The sequence below is a fragment of the Melampsora larici-populina genome (assembly GCF_000204055.1).
Source record: "Melampsora larici-populina 98AG31 unplaced genomic scaffold MELLAscaffold_42, whole genome shotgun sequence".
Classification (NCBI taxonomy): Eukaryota; Fungi; Basidiomycota; class Pucciniomycetes; order Pucciniales; family Melampsoraceae; genus Melampsora; species Melampsora laricis-populina.
The window spans coordinates 591,170-613,504 of record NW_006768806.1 but is presented as its reverse complement, the minus strand read 5'-3'; the positions used below and the strand labels follow the sequence as shown (position 1 = coordinate 613,504).

Here is a 22,335-nt window from a genome sequence, read left to right as displayed (position 1 = left end):
TATTTTGCAGTCAAAAAAGTTACATGTGGTATTACATTTGCTAGAAATGTTGTCACCTCTGGCACGTTTGCATCACAGCTTCAGGAGCAAATTTCGCCGCAGCGGCTGATGACAAGGCCTGCTTGATCTGGCTGGCTGTCATCCTGCTGTTCCAAACCCAGCTCCATCCACCAACCCACCAATTCAACACCACCACGAACATCACCAATCAACATTGACCCTTCTCGACAACAAACATCAATCCCATCTTGCTCAGAAAATTGTCTCCAGCAACATCCCCAAATCACATTTTTACATGGTCCTTTTTGAAATGTTTAGGATCTGATTTGCTCGAATCCTGTGGTCACTTTCATCTTTTAACGGTTTGATCTGAAAACTTCATCTAGAAATATCTTTTACTGAGCATTCACTTGATTAGCACTTGAGTAATACATTTCCACAAGACATGTTCAAATTAATACCTTCATTTCATTCTGAGAATGTCATGCTTTCAAATGTGCCAGATAGAGAATGAGAGAGCTAGTATGTAAACTGAATATAATCCAAACCTGTGAGTGATTGATAAGAACTGACCGAGAGAAAAAGAAGTTTGATAAGGATGAAAGAAAGGATATGGTCTTGTATGATAACATGATCAACCAGAATTGAAGACTTGAGTTCGAATTTTTTGTCTTCCTTTTGTTTACACACTCATTGCAGTTGTCGATTATTCTTGTTTTTCTCTGAAGAACAATCCGCCGAGTCTCATAAGAAATATATGAATAGTGTTCAATCATCCTCACATGAACTCTTGTCTTATATTTTGGAAGGACACTCAATCAGATATCATGTATCATGAGATTCGGGGATGGTACACAGTATTATCAGAGTGGAATCTGTGAAAGGCGACGGTCACAAGCAAAGGTTGTTGGCGGAAACACTCTCAAAAGAGTGGCAAGAAAATTGGCACTGCGACATTCACCCCAATGGATGACTCGCGCCAAACCCAACTCCAAAGATTTTTCCTCTATCGTCCTTTCTGTTTGTATTCCAGAGTTGTCTCAGAAAAAGTTGTGTAGAAAAATTTTCATATCTCTAACTTCATAAAAACAAAATTCGTAGTCTCTACACACAAAAAATTATACTATCTATTTTCAAATCTTTCTTCACATCTCTTAAAACTATCTCCACCAACCTAATTATTTTATCAGTTTATTTTTTTTGTTGTTTAGCTCTTTTGTTTTTTTCCCGCCCACCACCCTCTAGTCAGACTGGGGTTAAGTTTCAGGCTGCCGTTATCACTTCCTCTAGATCAGAAGTAGGGGGGCACTCCAGTGGAGCGCCCAGCGCCTAGTCTTGGCCACCCGCAAGTACTCTGTGTGCTTTTATCACATGAAACTCAGGCCCCAGGTCACATGCTCTGAGTAACCACAACAACCTCGTGCCACCTAGCCAAACTGATTCCCTTGTCTCAAATATCATTGAATACACTCTTTTTCTCCCACAATAGAAATGCTCATTTCAATCAATAATTAGTAGCCTAGAAAAGGTCAAACCAAAATGAACTCTTTTGAAGTGAAAAAACAACTGTTCATAAACCATGAAAGTGACTGAATTTTGAAAACATTGGTGATGGTGCACATAAAGTTCAATCTTCTGTAACATTGATTTTGGATGTGATTTGAAACCAGGTATTTTAAGATTGGTATTTGTTGTCGAGAAGGGTATGTTGATTGGTGATGTTTGTGGTGGTGTTGAATTGGTGGGTTGGTGGATGGTGCTGGGCTTGGAACAGCAGGATGACAGCCAGCCAGATCAAGCAGGCCTTGTCATCAGCCGCCGCTGTGCGCAGCAGCTGCGGCAAAATTTGCTCCTGAAGCTGTGATGCAAATGTGCCAGAGGTGACAACATTTCTAGCAAATGTAATATAACAAGTGATTTATTTACTCTGATGGGCAAAAACTGAGCAGACCTGTATGTACATGATAGACAACTAATTACTTAGCTTGCTGTACATATGTAGTGTGGGTTTTATGGCTCAGGTGTGCAGTATTGGATCATTTTATGACAAACTGTACTATTAATCCTTTTTCTCTTCCAACTTGGGGAAGTTGAATGATGTTTACAGTGTCATCCACAGGCTCTTCACTCAGACTTTTCAATGTCTTAATTATTTTACCTCTAATTGATCCAGATAGTAACTTCTGTTTTGGTGAGGCTGTCTGTTTGGTTCATCATTTCATGTTTGGTATTTTCCCTCTCTTTGCAATATCTCTTTCCAACTCTGAGTTTTTCTGATTGGCTTGGTTTATATTAAAATCAAATTCCAAAAAGTTGATTCAATTTCAACTTACCAAATTGAAATCCAATATCCAACTCATCAAGACTTTCTTACAATCAAGCTTATTGACAGGAACTTCTGAATGTATACCCTTGACAATGATAGGACGATCCACCTCAGAATTCAAAGTATTCAATAATCTTCATCAAAATAGATTCATTCAAAATTAAATTAAATTATCAAATTAAACTTCATTATAACATTCTTGTTTCGGTTTTTTGCCCATACCACATGTAACTTTTTTGAATTTGAAAGAAATGTCCCAAAAATTCACTACATATAATTCTGTAGCTGCTCAGGCAATAATAACAGGTATCAATTCTATACATAGTGGTCGGACACATCACTAGATTTGTATGTTGGCCCTTTGGTATATGTTGTAATCGCTTTGGTCTTTGGATGACTGTGTGTATTTCATTGGACCTTTTCAAGTTTGAACTTCTTGATCATTCAAGCTGAAAGTTCAATTCATCAAAAAGAAAATCATAAAGAATTGTTTAGGTAGTACATTTTAACCAACAAAGAATAGAGAGCTTGAGCACTAAAAGTTTTCAATTTGATGATCATGGAGGCTTACTAATACAAGGCTAAGATAAAGTACAAAATCCATCAAGTGGTATCTGTGTAACAAGAAGATTTTGGTTGTATATAGGCCAACATGAGGAGTTTTTGTTCACATCAGAGGTGGGTTTGGATATAAACTTATCAAAGTCACCCTGTCCAAGTAGTTGAGGGAAGGACTTATGGCTAATGTCTTGGTTTTCAACTCACAACAGGAAGATTTTCGGCCATTTTTTTTGTCTTTGCCCATCATGAGGGTCCCACACCTCATAAAATCTTCCTTCAAACTACACACAGCTTCCTTGACATCTTGTGGGTCTCCTGGTGCCGGTTTCAGACCTTCATTGTGGATACATAGATATGCTGCTATTGCAATTATTGGACACCGTGTTTTTGGAGACATCTGTACACCTTAGGGGTCCTGTATCAAATTTGGTGTTCCAGCAACAACTTTTTACAACTCTTCTGAAGTGAGTTTGATGAATAAAATGGTTGATAAAAATCCACAAGAACATGTACAAGGTGAAAATGAAGGTCCTAGCGGCTGGAAGCAAGATTTGATGAGGTCTAGGACCCTCATAATGAGTGATAAACCAACAATTGCCAAAAATCGTGCTGTTGTGAGTTAAAAGGGTGACAAGTTTAACTCGGGCGGGAGGAGTTTGATAAGTTTGGTTTGGATATGTTCTATATGGAAATGAGGAAACATAATGGTTTGTAAGGAAATTCTCTTGATCATTTTCCCCCACTCATGATGTACCTCAAATAAGCTGATCAGGTGCACTTTCCTTTCAAAAGTGAAGAAAGTCTTTTGGTATGTATCCAAGCTAAACCTTTTAACACTACACCAAATGTCATCTTTACCGGGCAGTAAAGAAAACTACTGACATAGAAAAGTCCTGAGGGAACAGGAAGAGAGCTAAAAATCTGGAAAAATATGTGCCTTGTTCCTAGATGTTGGAGCGTCATGATGAGTATTTTTTTGTATTTTACACGCAGATATTGGTTTATGTACTAACAATAAACGCTGACAATCAACAAAAACTCACATGTAACAATACCTGAAATTTGGGTCATGAGTATGAAGACAATATTTTGTGGTCTAAAAACTTCAATAACTTTTGCAATTCTGCTCCAAAGAACTCGATTTTTGGTTCATTCAAAAGCTGAACTATTCTCCTTCACACTTCATAATGTTAGTAAGGTGCTATCTAGTCATTTAAACACTCTACATATGTTCAAACAGTTCTGCATGAATAGCTCTGTAGGATCTTTTTTAGACCAGCTACAGATGTGATGTCTGAATGAAAAATGTAGAGGAAAGGCTCGCCTTTTTAATGTACTTCAAATTGAGTGATTTTATTCAGAAATGCAAAAGTTATTGATGTTTGAAGATTCCAAAATCCTGTCTTCAAAGTCAAGGGCCAAATTTCAGGTATTGTTACAGGTGGGTTTTTGATGATTCTCAGCCTTTATTGTTAGTACATTAACCAATATCTGTGTGTAAAATACAAAAAAATACTCGTCATGACGCCCCAACATCTAGGAACAAGGTGCATATTTTTTCAGATTTTTAGCTCTCTTCCTGTTGCCTCAGGACTTTTCTATGTCAGTAGTTTTCTTTACCGCCCGGTAAAGATGACATTTTGTGTAGTGTAAGTCTCGTCTAAATCATTTGTTCTCAACCAGTCATACTATTTACCAAATAATAATCAAAATTCAACTACCATAAACTGTCTTACAACTAATCAATTCACTCATCCAAAAAATTCCTTGCCCTCGAAACTCCTACAAATAAATCATTTTTTTTCTTGGAATTTGATTTTGTATAACTCAAAAAGCTTTTTTTTTAATCAAAAGCTTTTCAATTGATTTCTCAAAACCCAAACTCGTAAAGGAAAACATGAACAATCAAACTAAAAAAAAAGATGAAATCGGATTTCATGGATTACTTGTTACCCCAACCCGTTCACAAGATTCACATACTACGATTCCCAAAAAAAACCCATCAACCAATTTATCAGTAAGACTTGAATAGATAAGAGACAGAGAGAGAGAGGATTTACCAGTAGGTTTTTCGTTATGTGAACATTGATAAACCGTATTAGAATTATCAATACAAACTGCCAAAAAAAAACAAAAAACCAAAAGATATAAATCGGTTAAATGATCAAAGCATCAAAGAAAAAAAGATTGGATGACTTACTAGTTAATCCACCACCTTCTTCGTAGGCTGTACGGTTATAGGATTTGGTACATTGGATATCACCTGATGGGTTTATATCAAAATGATCTTCACCTAGTTTTTTATAACAATCTTTTCCCACTATCTTTCCCAAACATCAACACAAACAAGAAGAGGATGATGAAATAGATTTGTTTTCTTCAGTATAAGCTTCTTGCTTATGAATCTGGTAATGGGTTTTCTAAACATTCATGTAAACTTACGTAGAGTTCCATGACAAATTGTACAATTATAATTCACACCACGATCAGAGCAAGCTAAAGAAAACACCCAAGATGGAAATCAGAGTTTGTGGAGAAAGACCCAAGAATTTCGAAACAAAAGAGAAAGAGACTGACTATAAGCAGAAGTAGTATTGAGTTGAGTGGTATTCCAACTTGATTCACATGTGACTTCTAGACCTATCGGTTTATGTTTATGAGCCAGTGTGTATGCGATGATCAAGACTAAGAAGGTCATCAAGACTAAGAATGGTTTGATGGCTTTGAACATGATGAACGTTAATGAGTGATGATCGATGAAGAGTTTAATGAACGTATATATGCTAGAAAAGAATGAATGATTAGGAAAGATCGATGGATGTTGAGGTTGAGGTTTGTGCAAGAGAGTGTATTTTGATTTCTTAAACTTCAAGTTCTTCTTGTGATCCCACTTGGAATCGAAACCATCTATGATTCGTATGGATGAGTTTCATGATGATGGGTTAAACTGCGAATGTCTCAGTCTCAGTCTCAGTCTCAGCAGAAAAGAAATCTAACTAGAATCTTTAACCAAATTGATACTTCAAAGCTTCAGAGACAGTAAAATCACTATTTAAGCTCTGGAACAGTCTTTCATTGAATATAATTCTTGATCCGACTTGTTTGAAAGTTGTAGAGTATTTCAAGGATCTTCCATCAAACTCTCTAACAGGTTTGAAGAGAAACCCCATTTAACTCTTAAGACACACACACTCACACACAAATTCAATGGTATGATTCGAATCACCCGTTGAATGATTTTTTCTGATGAGTCATCTTCAAGTTATCATCCAAATCATCACTGAACGGTCATGAAGAAGAAGAAGAAGACGCAAAGAAAGGACCCATAGTCTTAGATTTCAGTAGATTTACATGAAAGTGATATTGATTGTAAATCCGAGCTTTGATTTGATTTTGATTTTGGTCGATCTGTTTCGGTGATTCCGTTAAAAATGAAACTACTTACACCGATTGATTGTGTTGTAAATGAAACCATGTAGAGAATGAAGCGGATGTGGGGAATCAAATCAAAGGTAATCTTCATCATCATGGATCAAATCCAATCGTGGATTCGTGACAAAGTGAATTTCAAATGATCTACTCTTTGATTTCTTTGAACCAGTGACCGTCACCCAACCTGAAGTTAAGTTTTCAAAATTAATTAACCAAAATACCCACCCCAAACCATTTTTAATTCATCATCAACATTTTTAAAAAAACCTTTTCTTTTGTAATTTCATCTACTCATCATTTTCAAAAATGGGTGTCACTACTTCAACTTCAGCATTTCATCTTCAATATCCTAATTCTTCAAATCATCATCATCATCATCATCATCCCACTTCAAACTCTTCAATAGATCCTATTCCTTTCTCACCCATTCCACATACTACATCATCAAATCAAAACCAATCTCAATCTCAATCTAATCATCCTCATATTGACATTCGATCTGGTTTCTTACCACGTTTACCTCCCATTCATCGAATCGAACTACATCCTTGGTCTCAATGGGAAGAAGCTCTAGACCAAGCCAAAGGTCTTCAACTCGGTCTAGGCGAATCTCGTAACGCTCATACTGCTACTTGGCGAAAACATATTCGTGAAGGCTTACCAATCCTTTCAGTTCAAGCTGATGATCCACTCGCAAACCAGTTACCATTACTACGTAGAGCTCATCTTGTATTAGCTTTCTTGGTACATTTTTATCTTCATAGTGATCAAGTTAATGATGATGAAGAAGAAGAAGGATCGACGAAAACTGTTCTAGTTCCTTCTTCTTTAGCTTTACCTTTTTGTGCTGTTAGTCAATTACTTGATATTCCTCCTGTCTTGACTTATTCAGATACTGTACTTTATAATTGGACTTTGATCAATCCTGCCAATGGGTTCACATCTGAGTGAGTTTTTTTTGGCTTTAAAAACTGACCTTTAATACTTTGGAAAACTGATTAATATGGTTTTGAATGTAATTCTATAGGAATGTTAAAATCTTGACCACTTTCACAGGAACCAAAGACGAAGAACATTTCTACAAGACCTCTGTTTTGATCGAATCACTTGGTCCGATGTGTTTATCATTAATGAGATCTTTACTAGACGAAGCCTTACTAGCAGATCAACTATCATTTGCAAGAATCTCAGCCAATCTTTCCTTACTAGCATCTATTATCGATCAAATCACAGTTCTACTTGAAAAGGTTCGAGACGATTGTCAACCTGCTTGTTTTTATTGGCTTATACGACCTTGGATGAATGGAGGTACACGTCAGATGGGTTCGGATGGTGTGGTGGTGAAGTGGGGAGGACCGAGTGCAGGTCAATCGACTCTGATCCATTCACTTGACGTTTTCCTTGGAATAGACCATCGTCCTAGACCCACTGAAGGTCATAGCACTTCACACGAATCTACCTTTATGGAACGTATGGCCGCCTACATGCCACACCACCATCGAAACTTTCTTCAACACCTATCACAAACCTTAAGCCCAAACTCACACTTAACAATCTTTCCACAACTACCTAACCAAATCACTCATTCAGTCAGAAGTTTAGCATCAATCGCTTCACCTGATTCCTCGTTATTTTCAGCATACAATCAATCTGTTCAATCACTTTTGAAACTAAGAGCTACTCATTCAAAGATTGCATTGTGGTATGTTTTATCACAAAGTAGAATCGAACCACCACTTAATAGTCCTTTTTTAAAACAATGGGAAAAATCTAGGGAGCTTAAGAAACGATCTGTTCAACTTGGTACAGGTGGAACGGACTTGGCTAGGTTTTTGAAAAGGTGTAGGGAAAGAACTTCGGAGGCAATTATTCCTTCTTAAGCAAACTGTTGTCTTTTATCTTTTAATTTTTATTCTTAATTTTACAACTTTGTATGGTCTTTTTCTTGAGAAGGCTAAGGGGGAGATTTCTTTTTTTAAAAAGCATTAATTTATATCTTAACTGTTATCTTTAGTTTCTGTAATAAGCATTTAACTGTTTTTCCCTTATCTTTATGAAATATTTAGAATGTTTTTTTGTCTTGTTTTATTGATTTTATTGATTTGAAATATGATTAGATTAATTGAAATGATAAATTATTTCGCTACATACATGATGATCATGACTTGATTTTCTTCACTGAGGTTTCTTGAAATCTTTGTGTACTACATACTTTTGAGGTTTTGCGACACTGGAAAGATTGCATGCCAAGCAGGGCTTTGCTGTGACTTACCAACACCGCAAAGCTTTGGGATGATCCTGCGTGTGAACCTTGAGTAAAGCAGGATAGACCTTCAAATGCTGTGAAGGTCTTTCCACTTTCCTTGGGCAACATACATAGCATGAGCTGGTCAAACTGAAATGTCTTGCGGGTACATCACAGGAAAAGAGGCAATGAAATTTCAAATGATGGTTAAGATGTAGTCGCCATGATTCATGGTTTTCTGCTTGTGATGTTCAGATATCTTTGCTTGAAAATCTATGGGTTTAGAAAGGTATAGTTGAAAACCAATTTTAAAGTTTAGCTTGAAATCAAATACCGATCGGATGTAAAGCGCTGGGAAAGACCGAGAAAGTTGAGATGTTCCACATATGTATGTAGCGTGATGAGATGAAGCTGTGAATTGTGATGAGGTTATAAAAATGGATTAAGTAAGATGGGTTGAAGGATAAACAAAAAGAAATTCTTGAAAAAGTTGAACCAATTTTACCAATTTCACAAATTATCAATTTACAAATACTGTGATTCAGTAGAGATTGTGATAGTTCTGAATCTTGGTGTAAATCCACTTTTTAACCTGATCAACTTCTTCTTCATCTTAAACTTCAAGTTCAATCATGGCACCTCAAACAGTTCCTTGTCAATACAAAACTGGTCAGTTTTGATTCTTGAAATCTTTCATCTAGTTTTCCAAACATCTCAAATCAAATCTTGATTGATATATTTTTTGTTCAGGTCGAACACTTGGTCAAGGTTAGGAAGGCTTCGTTCAGATTCAACTACAACTGTTCAGTATTGATCGTTATTCGAATAGGTACCTATGCCGTCGTTAAAGAAGCTGTTCATATTCATACCGGTAAGTATTATGCTTGTAAGGTTATCAATAAACGACTCATGGAAGGTCGAGAGCACATGGTCTGTGAACTTTCTCTCTTGAAACAATCTCTCGGATTTCATCTGGCTCATTTGTCATCCCAAAGCTAACTGTTCTCTACTTTTTTGGGCTGGATCGTATAGGTAAGAAATGAGATCAATGTGCTCAAAAAGATCTCAGCTGGTCATCCGAACATCGTCACCCTTCACGACGTACGTCTCTCTTTACCCTCCTTGAAGCCTTTCTCACTTCACTTCGATCATCTGTCCGATCAATACTTAACCGATTCCTACGTTCAACTCCAGTATTTCGAAACCATGAACAACCTTTACCTAGTCACCGATCTTTGCCAAGGTGGTGAACTCTTTGATCGGATCTGTGCTAAAGGACAATACTACGAACGAGATGCTCGTCATTTAGTCAGAACTGTTTTGGGTGGAGTAGATTATTTACACGATCATGGGATCGTTCATAGAGGTAAGCTGATCAGATCATTCATGAGTCCAAAGACCTTGGATCCAAGCAGCATACTTTCACACACATCTTGCTGATCTACTTCACTTGATGTGATCTTTGGATAATTTGGATCACAACTTAACCTTCTTTTCTTTCCCTTCTTTCTTTTTTCCGGCTTACTTTTTTGTTAGATTTGAAACCAGAAAACCTACTGTTTCGTGGACCAGAAGATGATTCAGATTTAATGATTGCAGACTTCGGACTTTCGAAAGTAATCGACGACACAAAGTTCAACGCCCTCACCACCACATGTGGCACACCAGGCAAGGGCAGATGATTTGCTATCCAAGATTTCAAACAACTTATTGATCTTTCTTTGTAGGTTATATGGCACCTGAAATCTTTAAGAAATCGGGTCATGGAAAACCCGTGGATATTTGGGCAGTAGGAGTTATTACTTATTTCTTGTTGTGTGGTTATACTCCATTTGATAAAGATAATAGTATTGCAGAGATCCAAGCTATCTGTAGTGCAGATTATAAATTCGAACCGGTTGAGTATTGGAGAAACGTTTCGGATACAGGTAAATGAATCTATTAGTGATCTTTTTTTTTTGGATTTGACATTTATCTGATGTTTGAATTGGATGGGCTTTTTTTCTTCGGGGCGGTTCAAGCACGTGAATTTATTGCTCAGTGTTTGACGGTTTCTCCTGAGGCTAGAATGACCTCTCAGAGCGCTTTGGCTCATCGATGGCTTTCGTCTGATGAACCTGGAGTAGTAGATCCAAGTTCTGAAAGAGGAGAGACCCAAAACTTACTTCCACACCTTCAACGACACTTTGATGCGAAAAAAGTAAGATTCAATCATCTTTTGTGCCTTTTTTTCTGCTGATCTGAATCTCTCTGTCTGTCTGTGTGGTGTTTTTTTAGACATTTCGAAAAGCTATTGCTACGATTCGTGCATCTAATAGGTTTAGACAAGGAACTGGTTTACCTGGAGCTGCTTCTTCGGGAGATGTAGAAGAGTTGATGAGACAGGTACAAGTGGGTAAATCAGAAGCGGCTGCTGAATCTGAATCGGTTCAAGAAGTATTGTCTCAGAGTGAGAAATGAGTGAATGAAGAAATTAAAGAAATCAGTGAATGAGAATGAGAGATGTGGTTGATTGAGATTTGTTGGAAGAAGAAGAAGATTGGATGGGAATGGGTTTGAGGAAGTGGGTTGGGTTTGAGTTTGTGTTTGATTGATTGAATGGATGGGTTCTTGATTGATTAGGATGTTGGCTAGTTTGTAGTTGTACCATGGACATTGATGAGAAAAAACTACAAATGTCTTGAGATTGGGTGCTGAATATATATCATATCATTTGCTTGTTCTGAGATCAAGCTGTGCTCCGGTCGATATCCGGCATGTCGACCTCCATCCGACAACCGGACCGACGGTTAATTTTGAGCATCCGGACCGATCGGATAGTAACCGATCGGTTTTTTTTTACAGAACCTTCCATCCGAGACTCGAACCGAACACCCTCCGGATACTGGCTATCCGGCGGCTATCCGGCGGATATCCGGTATCCGGAGGGCAGCGTAAAAAAATTTAAAAAAAATAAAAAAAATAAAAAAAGGAGCAAGGGCTTTTATTACCTTTGCTAGAAAGGTTGACACCTTTGAGCCGTTTTTTTTTTTTTACATGACCTGCCCACCGCAGGACTGCGCCGCAGCTGTACCCTGAAGCATTTGCAATCGGGCTTTTGATCTCCTTCAATCATTACAGTGGGATTCCTTTTTAAGCATTGCCTTTACAAGCATATTTTTTGATAAGCATCAAAAATGATGTGACCATTTTTGGTGGGCAGTAAATTTGGATTTATAAGCATTTTAAGCATATGCTTCAGGTTTTGACTGATATGCTTGTATAATTTCATGTGAAGCATGAAAAAAGAAGCATAACATGATTCTTTCACGTGTTTATGCTTCTATGTGATGCAAGAAAGGAGAAGAAAGGTAGGTGAAGTGGAGTAAATTAGGCTGCATTGAGTAGAAAAGCGAAGATCAATTGAAAAACTGTCTGTCAATTTTTGCTTCTAGGTTTCTGTAGTACATATTTTTCAATAGTTGCAAGTGCCAAGCCTGACATTCAAGCATAGCATAATTTTGAGCATGTTTTATGCTCCTATAGGCTATTAGGTCTGTTCCGATAAGAAGCATTTTTTATATTAGCATGGGATTTGATGCAACCATCACCATGCTTATAAAGGAATCTCACTGTAGCACTCTCGACCCACCTTTCTTCATGGCTTTTCGCAAATACTCTCCCGATATCAAGGTCCTGGCGGTTCGCTGGCGACTTGCAGGACTCCCTCGATCAACAATCCGCCAGCGCCTTCGACGCCTGATTTCAAAAAGCTCGTTTTCTCGATGGATTGATCTATACCGTCATACTCGATCTGTCATTCGAGATCCTCACCATTACCAGCCCCGTGGTCGACACACCAAATTGAATGCAGGCGACCGGCAGTTTATGGAAACTATAATAGACGAACATCCATCCCTGTTTCTGGATGAAATTCAAGCACAAGTTTATGACACTCAGGGCAAGATGCTGTCTATCAGCACAATTCAACTCGAGCTTCAAACCTGCTTGATGATCACTTTGAAGAAAGCTGGGGTTAGCAATGTTCGGAAAGACTTAGTGGCTAAATTCGAGTGGATGGAAATGATGATGGGATTTCCGGCAAGTTTTTTGGTGTTCACGGGTCAGTTTGTTTGTCCAATCATCAAATATCTACATCATAGCTCTGTCTGTTTCATTTACTAACTTTCTTCTTTATCAATCTTGTCCGTCCTCAACACCTAGATGAAAGCAGCATCTGTGGCCGAGATCTCCTTCGGAAACGACAGCGATCGAAGAAAGGCAGGCGGACCACCCGCAACGTGCCCAGATTACACCGAGGACGATTTTCCATCCTTCCTGCAATTGGATATCACGATTTACTTGCTCTCTCAGTGCTGGAGGGCCCTGTCAATCGAAAGCGATTCGAACGCTTCCTCAAATATAGCCTGGTAAGTTTGGTTTTCTCTGCTCTTAATTTCAGCATGCCGAATCCTGATATACTACCTTAGCTTCCGCGAATGAATCAGTACCCAGGTCCTAACAGCGTGCTTGTGCTGGACAACGCATCCATACATCATGGTGGTGAGATTGAAAAACTATGTGATGAAAAAGGTAAATACGATCTCTTCCTGTTTGACATCGAGTTATACTGCATTTGTCTGATATGTATGTCTACTCTTTAGGAATCCTTCTCAAATACCTACCTGCATATTGCCCAGAGTTGAACCCGATTGAACTGGGCTTCAACTGTTTAAAATCCGATCTTATACGGTCTCAAGTGCTGGCTGGTATCTGTGACCCTGTTGAACACATCGAAGACGCAGCCTGCAAGACGTTCCAACAAGGACTATTACATCGACTGTATGCCCAATGTGGGTATAAACCTTTTGATTAGATTACAAACTGTGGATGATCTTGAACATCATCGATTCAACTTTTTGATTACATTAGAGACCGTAAATGATCTTACACCTTATCAATACTATCAATTTTTCATTTCGCTTCTTCATCATGTTTGAGTTTGAGCTTGTACAGATGTACAAGCGACTTGTTTACGCGATCAACTGATCGCTTGTTGAAACAATCTCATTGAGTGGTTGTATCCTTTTGTTGTAGTGACCAATCATTTGATTGAAATTCATTTGACTTTGAGTGCCTTGCGAAAACGATCATTGTGAAAATGATCAGAAAACTAGACTTTAGAGTACTCGTGAGAAAGAATGAACAACTTCATTTTTCATCCCAAATAGTCTGGACGTTGTGTTCCTTATGATAGAGACCAATTCAAAAACTTTGTACCCCTTTTCAGGAATAAGGTCTCAATCGGCTTATTTCATTCGCACAAGTCCTAAACAATGAGTATTCCAAGTTCAACTCATGTAATCCTAACATCTGGACTTTGGGTTCCTTGTTAGAGAGAACGAGTCACTCATAAATAAGCCGATCAAGACTTCCTTTTCTGGAACAAGGAAGTCTCGATCGGCTTATTGCATTTGCACAAGTCCTAAACAATGAAAATTCCAACTCATGTGATCCAAACATCTGGACTTTGGGTTACTTGTGAGAGAACGAGTCACTCGTACTACTTTTCAAGAACAAGGAAGTCTTGATTGGCTTTTTCATTTGTCCGAGTCCTAAATGATGAGATTCATGACTTGTCATAATTGGCAAGTATAAGTTTGAATTGCATTGTTCTTAAAGACAGTTGACATGAGAGACAGATCCATAGCGCCCAAGCCTTTCTATCACCAAATGTACATTATGAAAACAATCATAATGTACATTTGGGGGGGATTCACTGTGTTATTGGAAGTCCTATCAAGACGGTTTGAGAGATTCACTGTGTTATTGGAAGTCCTATCAAGACGGTTTTTATGGGGAGATACATCACAAGCTGTTTTGAAAGAGGTACATAACGTGTTAGTGGAGGTATCATTGGCAGGGCAGTTTAGTTGTTTGAAGAGACAAACATGAGATTGGTTTCTTACAAAAGTCATCGTAAATTACGATGAGGACGGGTTATTTCCAGGTTTACTTGCGTCACGCGCTAGACGGCTCTTATACTTCTTGGTGGTTTGGAAAAGCTTCAAGATGTTCATCTTGGATAAGCCGTCCTTCATCAGATCCTTCTCGGATAAATGGTTAATCATTCGATAGTCGGTAACATCAGCGTCCTCCAATATTTTGCGGATCTTGATGGTTTTGTCTTCAGAGTATGCACAAAACTTGAGGAATCCATTGATACCGTTTGAGTCTGACGGGTCTTAAGCCCAAATGGGGGATGATGACCGTGGCGGAGATAGCTCAGGACTGACCAGGCGCTTGCGAGAGCTGCGAGAAGGAGTTCGATTTTGATAACCGGGTGATGTTCTCTGTGGTGATTCTCTGGCCTCGATTGCTGGCCTCTGTGGTGTTTGCCTCGCCTCAATGGCAGTGACAACCCCCACTACCATCTCACTGAATAACGCTGGGGTCAGGGCAGTCGTGGTGCTGGTAGGAATCGGAGTTGTGCTAGCAGCCGGGGTATCTTCCAGGTCGCGCTTGATCAAGTCATACTTGAAATGAGCAGGAGGGCTGTCAAATTCTACTTTGTCTTCGTGCTATGTATAAAAAAACAATTCATGAGAAGAGAATTGAGTGAGATTGACCAGATTATTGGTGACTGACTCGTAATTGAGCCCACTCCTTGGCTTTGCCAAAGGTCAAAGCAAAATACTTTGTTGAATCTAAAGGGTCAATGACAGCAGGATACTGGTTGTTATAGGTGCCATTGGTCGGGTAAGTCTTATAAAGTAATGCGATGAACTCTTTCTGGGCAGTCTTTTCTGATTTGCTTGAGATATCGGATCTTGCATCCTCGCACTACCATAAGCCGTAATAGTCAGCATGAGATCAACTTCAAACCCAAACAGCCTGCACTTACTTTATCAAGTTCCAAATCATCTGTTATGTTGGTATGTGTTTGTGAAGTTTTTGCCGAAGCGCAAAGCATTTGTTTCCGCTTAGCCTCGGCAGCAATAACCTTGGTTCGGGCGGCCTACAGGCAAGATGGTATGAGCGGTCACCCAGAACCAGGACTGAGAGAAAGTCAAGAGAGAGAACCCACTTGTTCTGCATTGGCCTTGATCTTGACTGGACTGGGTACAATATAAGAGAATCCAGACTCTTTTGGGTATTCGGCATGAGCTTCTTCCACCCAGTCCTGAAACTTTTCCGGAATTAACGCCTTACGATTTTTTAAGAGCTTGGGGAAGCTCTTATTGGATGTAATGTAGGCAGTCCAGACACCTAAATTCTTCTTGTCAAGGAGTGACTCGTTGAGCAAATCCGTCATAGATTCCTTAGTCTTGTCACATATAGCGGCTTCAATACATTTTTCTTTCAAAAGGTCTAAGTCAAAGCAGGTTGAATTCCATTGAACTGGACAGTCGGAGCATTTGACTTGAAGAAATCCTGTTTTCTGTTCCTTGTCAGGGGCATAGAACTCGCAGTTGAAAAGGAAGGTGAAGGTTGGATCGTCCTGATCTTCTGGGTGAGGGCTCTCAGATTGTTGCTGTTTCTGGAAAAAAAGAGAGAGAAAGATCAATATGCATAATGATGCAAAGTAGAGGGGACACATACATTGTTAGATTGAGAATCCACTGGTGTTTGGGGTTGTTCAGGTCCTGAATCCCAGTCGAGAAAAATTGGGTTGGAATGCTGACGTGAACTCATGCTTGAGTAAATAAATGAATAGGCAAATTACAGCACCTGAAGATGGAGATGGTGCGCTGAAGCGAGCACAGCGATATGAATTTCAGTCAGTGTGACCAAATTCATGCTTCAGGGTACAGCTGCGGCACAGTGCTGCGGTGGGCAGGTCATGTAAAAAAAAAAAACGGCTCAAAGGTGTCAACCTTTCTAGCAAAGGTAATACCAACTCTCGATTCTCATTCCCCTTCCCACGTCTTCACACTCTCAGTTCAATATCATCCCACCTAAACCCATCCAAGTCATACAACGATACATTAATGAATATATCGCCACCTAATCATCCTTTCGATACATAATCAAAGTTCAATTGATATGCCTGAAGCCCCAAGTTCCACTGCAAATCATATTGATTTGTCCCAAGACGATCAGTCCGATCTTACCGAGTCTCAGTCAACATCAACTTCCACTCGTCCAACTAGCTATGTATGGAAATATTTTGAAAGATTAAAAAATAAAGATATCAATCTGTGTCGTTTTGTAATGGCGGATGGAAACCACTGTGGGACAGAGTTGAAACGTGATTCTAAAGGAAGTACGACTTCAATGAAGAATCACCTTACTTTCAAGCATGGTGTCCGCAATGGCGAAACACCCGATTTCAATCAAGGATCCGTCGTTTCAGCTTTCAAGAAGATCAAAACGGGTCATCTGGTGAGTGTTCTCTTCTGACTGCCAATCACATCGATCTGATGTTTTTTTTCATTGTATCATTGGTTAGAATAAACTTGATGTTGCCACCATCAAGACTAGCATATGTTATTTCATCGCCAATAACGATCTTGCTTTCTCGATTGTGGAAAAATCTTCTTTCCGACAATTACTGAAGCTTTGCAACCCTCAAGTCAGCGGAATGATTGTTGGCCGACATGCAATTGCGAAACAAATGCGCAGAGTATATTATCATTATGAAGATCACGTCAAGAGACTTTACTTGAATCCTTGCAAAGCTATAGCTATTACTCAAGATGCATGGACCTCGCCAAACAACAAGCCTTTTATGTCCCTCACTGGCCACTTTATAACCGAAAACTGGGATCTAATGGACCTTACCCTTGGCATCGCTGAAATCAAAGGTGAGTTTATGTATAATTCTATTTCATGTTAATCTATTTGAATAACTGACACAAAGATTTCCAGGTGCACACAACGCTGATAATTTTGCCGCCTTAATCATTGAATATCTGAACAGATACGAGCTAACCAACAAGTTGGTTGCGATGACCGCTGACAACGTCGGAACAAACGGTGCTATAGGTCGAGTCCTTTCGAGTGCAGATGGAATCACCTTCGATCATCAAAAACAAGTACATGGTTGTGTAGCGCACGTGATCAATTTAGCCGCGAAAGAGGGACTCAAGGTATTTGGTCAAATTATCGATTCAGAAGATCAAGATTCAAGCAATTCAATGGACATTCAGAACCTTGTCGACCCACCTGACGTGACTCAAGTAAACCTCAAGACCATTTACAATCGATGTCACGGTCTAGTTACTTGTACTTGGTCCAGCCCTCAACGTGGTCAGCATTTTGCTGAAATTGTCAAGCTCAGACGTTGCATCGCCGCTGCTAAGAATAATCAGGCTTCAAGACCCGTATCTTCATCTGCGAATCATCCGCCTACCCCAACCAACACTGATGCCGATACGAATTCCACGGATCCTGTCGAATCTGATGCTCTCCAATATCTAATGGAAGATCCTACTATTGATAACGTTCCACCACCCCAGGAACAAAAGATGGCTGGAACTGCTACTCGCCTCATTGTTGATGTTCCCACCAGATGGAACTCATCATATCACATGTTCCGAAGACTCTTGCGACTACGAGAAGCATGCGACGACTTTTGCAAGGAAAAAGAGTACAAAAAGTATGCGCTCTTAGACCTTGAGTGGGGATACATCAAACAGATGTGTGATTTTTTGGAACCTCTCAGCGAGGCCACTGAGATCCTTTGCAAGTCGAAATACCCTACGATGCATCAAGTAGTGCCAATGTATGTTGTAGTCTTGCAAGGACTAAAATCAGTAAGTTTTCAATTTCTACTGAAGATTTGAATTCAATTGGATAATAGATTGCTAATGTGAATGGATGAGAATGTAGGTCGCTCAAAAATATGATCATGACCAACTCATCCCCGCTTCAAAAAGCATGATATCTAAACTTGAAGACTACTTCAAGAAAGTTCTTACAAAACCTGCACCGGTCTGTGCTACCATCCTGGATCCACGCCTCAAGATGCACTATTTTCAAGTAAGTTTATTGATACTCATCATACTTCATCGTTGTACTGATGAATATGTCTCATTTCCCAACAGGAAAGATCAACGATGCTTTCCGAGTATGACCTCTTTCCTTCAGACATCAGGCTCATGTTTGAATTAGAGGCCTTAAAATACGAAGTCGATGTACCAATCCCCACTCCAACTAACACCAAAAAGTCGACCACTACATCTACTTCCCAGTACTTTGAAGACGCCATCTTTGGTGCCCCAGACGCTCCACAGGACCGTTCAATCAACAACGAAATCACACAATACCTCAATGACAAACTTGCACCTCGTGATACCAAGGTCCTAGAGTTTTGGAAAAAAAGAGGCGATGTCTATCCCGGATTGGCAAATATGGCAATGTGTGTCCTTGGAATTCCGGCGACTAGCTGTCCGTCGGAGGGCGTTTTTAACAAGACTAAAAGGATCCTGGGGCCCCAGCGTACTAGTCTTTCGTGTCTACACGTTGAGGCTCTTTTGTGTGTGAAAGATTGGCATCGGGTGTTTGGACCCTTGAAACTTCCTAGCCGTGATGCTGAGGATAATAGTGACTAGTGTTTTTTTCTAGTTTTTTAAAGTTTTTTTTGTTTCTTTTTCAATCAATATATATGTCTTAGTATTGATCAACTTATATAAATACACGCCAGCCTGTGACTGCAATGATATAAGGATATCCTCCGGATATCCGCCGGATATCCTATTTTTTGACCTCCCCATCCGCTAACCAAACCGGCCGGATTAACCGGCTATCGGTTAGCTCCAAGGTCCCATCCGATATCCGGAACCGTCGGATGCTCCGTCGAGTATCCGACGGATCTTCGGTTTCGGAGCCCAGCTTGATTCTGAGATTGTAAGGGTAGTACACGGGTACAACTTGTAGAATTCATGTTGACTAGTTATCTAGTACATACATACATCTGAACTTGATGAAACATTGAGATTGTATGATGTATGTTGATGAAAGATTCAATCTTTTTGGATTGTGTGTTTTGAAGATTGAATTGAAGATGATTGTACATTCTTTAAATAAGCTTGTGATAATATTAAGACTTGGATCATGAATTGAAGTCTTTTTGATGAGTGGTTATTTCTTGATGAAAGTTCATGATGGTACACCACGGGGCGGATGGCACGTGATGCTCACGTGAGCCATTGAAATATGTGCTGTCTACATTGTCATACCCAACGTGAGTTACACGTGCCAGCCAGTGTGGCCTTCACCCAATCTGATCACCTTGCTAAAGCGTGATAACTCACCTGATGAGCGGGTGAGTCAACTCATATCATAAATGAACGGGTGAGCTGACTCGCCTTGTTAGGGTATGAGGCAAGCTTTGTGACGACCAGGTGTGAAAGCTCACACGCTTGTACTGTACGGAAGTTGTATTGAGCTGGTGAGCGTTGGCTCATCCAGCCTCATGATGGCTGAATAGCCACAACAGTTGAATCAGGCTGGGAGGTTCTCAATTTTTGCTCACACAGTGCATAGTATACCAACTAATCTGATCTTTGCATGGACAAAAACTAGTTACGGTGATGATAGAAACACAAACAACATTGAAAACAGTAAGGTAACAGAAATAGAAATAGTCTGCGAGTGAAATTTTTGATTATTGATTGTAGTGCTTGATAGATTTGATCAATTGGTTCTATTGATTAAGCAGTAAACCAATGAATTGATCAGTGAGAGATAAAAAAAATTGGGACAAAGAAAGACCTACAATCTACGAGATCGATCCAGGTGTACGGGACAATAAGAACCATATGAACAAAAAGGAAGGAGAACATTGATATCTGGTAGAGAGGAATGATGATGAATATATGAACAAATTGACAGAAAAGTACCAAAAGGTCAGTCTTCAACTTCATTGATACATCAGAAAATCGTTCAAGCAAGGGGAAAAGAGAACTTACAAATGAAACAAACAATCAAAGGGTTTGAAATTAACACTTCAAACAGGAGCAAATCATGACATCAAGCTTCACAGTAACTTGAATGAGATAAATATGAAAGAAGTAAAGGCTGACAAATGAAACAATCGATCAAAGGACTTCAATATGAATGGAAGAGGACCAGAGTCAGCAAATATGAATCTGAATGAATGAAATTTGAAAGAGTGGTTGGAAAGAAAAGAAAGAGTTGGATCCAGCCAACTGATACCTATCAGAATCATGATGCAATAGAAGTCAAATGAATGAGTGGCTCCAAGACAAAGGTGATCGATGTGATGTGATCACTGACCCATGTGTGATGAAGAACTCGAGCGTAGAATGGGCTAGACTGGGGCAGCGGACAAAGTGTAGTGAGATTTGTGACATGTACCTGTGACGTCATACTTCATTGTCCATAAGCCCGGTTATGAAAATGTCACCAGGCATGACATTTAGTACATATTTACACAGCCTGGAAACGCGACCTTCAAATTTCAAAATCACTTTGGCCAACAGCTCTTCTTGATCACTCTTTGCTTATATTGAGCTAGCCCATCACGTAAGTCTTTTCTTCTTCTTTGTCATCCAATATTGCCAACTTGATACTAAGAGCCTTGTATTATGATGTTTACAACTAGTCATGTCTTTCGATTGTTTTCTAGGGTGTCAAAGCTATCATCACCAGTCTGCATCATTTAGCTTGCAAATTGCTCCAACTCATCTTCTATCACTTCGGTTTATCTATTGAGTACAATTTTTTTTAATTTGTCATTGATTCATTGCTTTGGTTATCAAGATCTCGTCACCCAATCAATCTCTAACTGATAAACGGGAGTTCTTCCTATTTTTATGTCTTATTATTCTTTTACTTGATACTGATTTCTTTTGATTTAATTTTGATAAATTCTTTCAATTGCATTTCTTATATCCAATTGGTCTTGTTCAAAATTATATGTTTTAATTGTAAGTATGTACCTTGATTCCTATCTCTCTCTTTTTGTTCTAATTACTTTCTTTACTAACAATTCTTCTCTTTATTTTTCTATATATTTTCCTTCTGCTTTACTAGGGCTACATGTTTTTTATTCATTTTATTTCTATTTACTTGATTTTCTTCTTTTTCAATTGTTTTTTTCAATCCTGTTTAGTTTATTACCTTGGCCATTTTCGACTATGAATGTGTAATACTTAATTTGGTATATACATGTGGATGGAAATGAATTGAAATGAAAAAAAAATGTTCTAAAAGATGTCTTCAAGATGCATGAGCTGCCCTGTTGCGAGTGAACCTGAGCCATAATGACTCACATGAGGGAGGATTGTTCACGTGCTGAGCACCTGATCCAAATTCAATTGCCCGCTGAGCACCTGGCTGGTTAGCTCACCTGCCAGCGAGGTGCTCAGAAGGCAAATCAGCTTATACTACCGGCACGCAAGCTGAATCACGTGCTGAGCACCTTGCTGGCAGGTCGCGCGCGTACCAACCAGCTCACCAACTGATAGGCTGGTAAGCCACGTCATGCCGACATGGTCTTCCTCTCGATGTGTAGAGCAAGTGACAAGCATCGGGTGAGGGCCACGTAGCCGCACTCACACTGCCTTCACCTGTTCTACACAACCACTCGGCGTGGTCATACCCAACTTACATTTCACGTGGTCCCAGTTCAAAGTTGCCCCGTGGTGTATGTATGTAAGATCAACAGAAACAGAGGTTGAGAAAAGTTATGAATGGAAAGCTTCTGAGATTGAGAGCTCAGCAAGATCATCATGAATATACATGTAGCAATTCACTCTGTCAGCCTCAGGATTAAACACTCTACCCCCCAATTAGGATACATTTTTCACTTTTTTTTTTGGAA

The 22,335-nt window shown here is 39.3% G+C and overlaps 3 protein-coding genes across 3 annotated transcripts; 2 read left to right on the top strand and 1 right to left on the bottom strand.

The window, feature by feature from the left end:
- Positions 1-4,822: 4,822 nt before the first annotated feature.
- MELLADRAFT_110232 (uncharacterized protein) lies at positions 4,823-5,618 on the bottom strand (the record flags this gene model as incomplete). The annotated part of the gene is made up of 5 exons (XM_007414271.1): positions 4,823-4,866; positions 4,948-5,004; positions 5,088-5,207; positions 5,330-5,383; positions 5,465-5,618. The coding sequence occupies 5 exons, from the start codon at positions 5,616-5,618 to the stop codon at positions 4,823-4,825; spliced, it is 429 nt and encodes a 142-aa protein (XP_007414333.1).
- A 1,007-nt stretch (positions 5,619-6,625) lies between these two features.
- On the top strand, positions 6,626-8,451 carry MELLADRAFT_117589 (uncharacterized protein; the record flags this gene model as incomplete). The annotated part of the gene is made up of 2 exons (XM_007414311.1): positions 6,626-7,266; positions 7,347-8,451. 2 exons carry the CDS (start codon positions 6,626-6,628, stop codon positions 8,197-8,199), a joined length of 1,494 nt encoding a protein of 497 aa, XP_007414373.1.
- A 607-nt stretch (positions 8,452-9,058) lies between these two features.
- MELLADRAFT_44896 (uncharacterized protein) lies at positions 9,059-11,289 on the top strand (the record flags this gene model as incomplete). The annotated part of the gene is made up of 9 exons (XM_007414312.1): positions 9,059-9,233; positions 9,315-9,332; positions 9,394-9,494; positions 9,597-9,665; positions 9,759-9,930; positions 10,101-10,232; positions 10,292-10,492; positions 10,586-10,764; positions 10,842-11,289. The coding sequence occupies 9 exons, from the start codon at positions 9,197-9,199 to the stop codon at positions 11,022-11,024; spliced, it is 1,092 nt and encodes a 363-aa protein (XP_007414374.1).
- Positions 11,290-22,335: the final 11,046 nt, after the last annotated feature.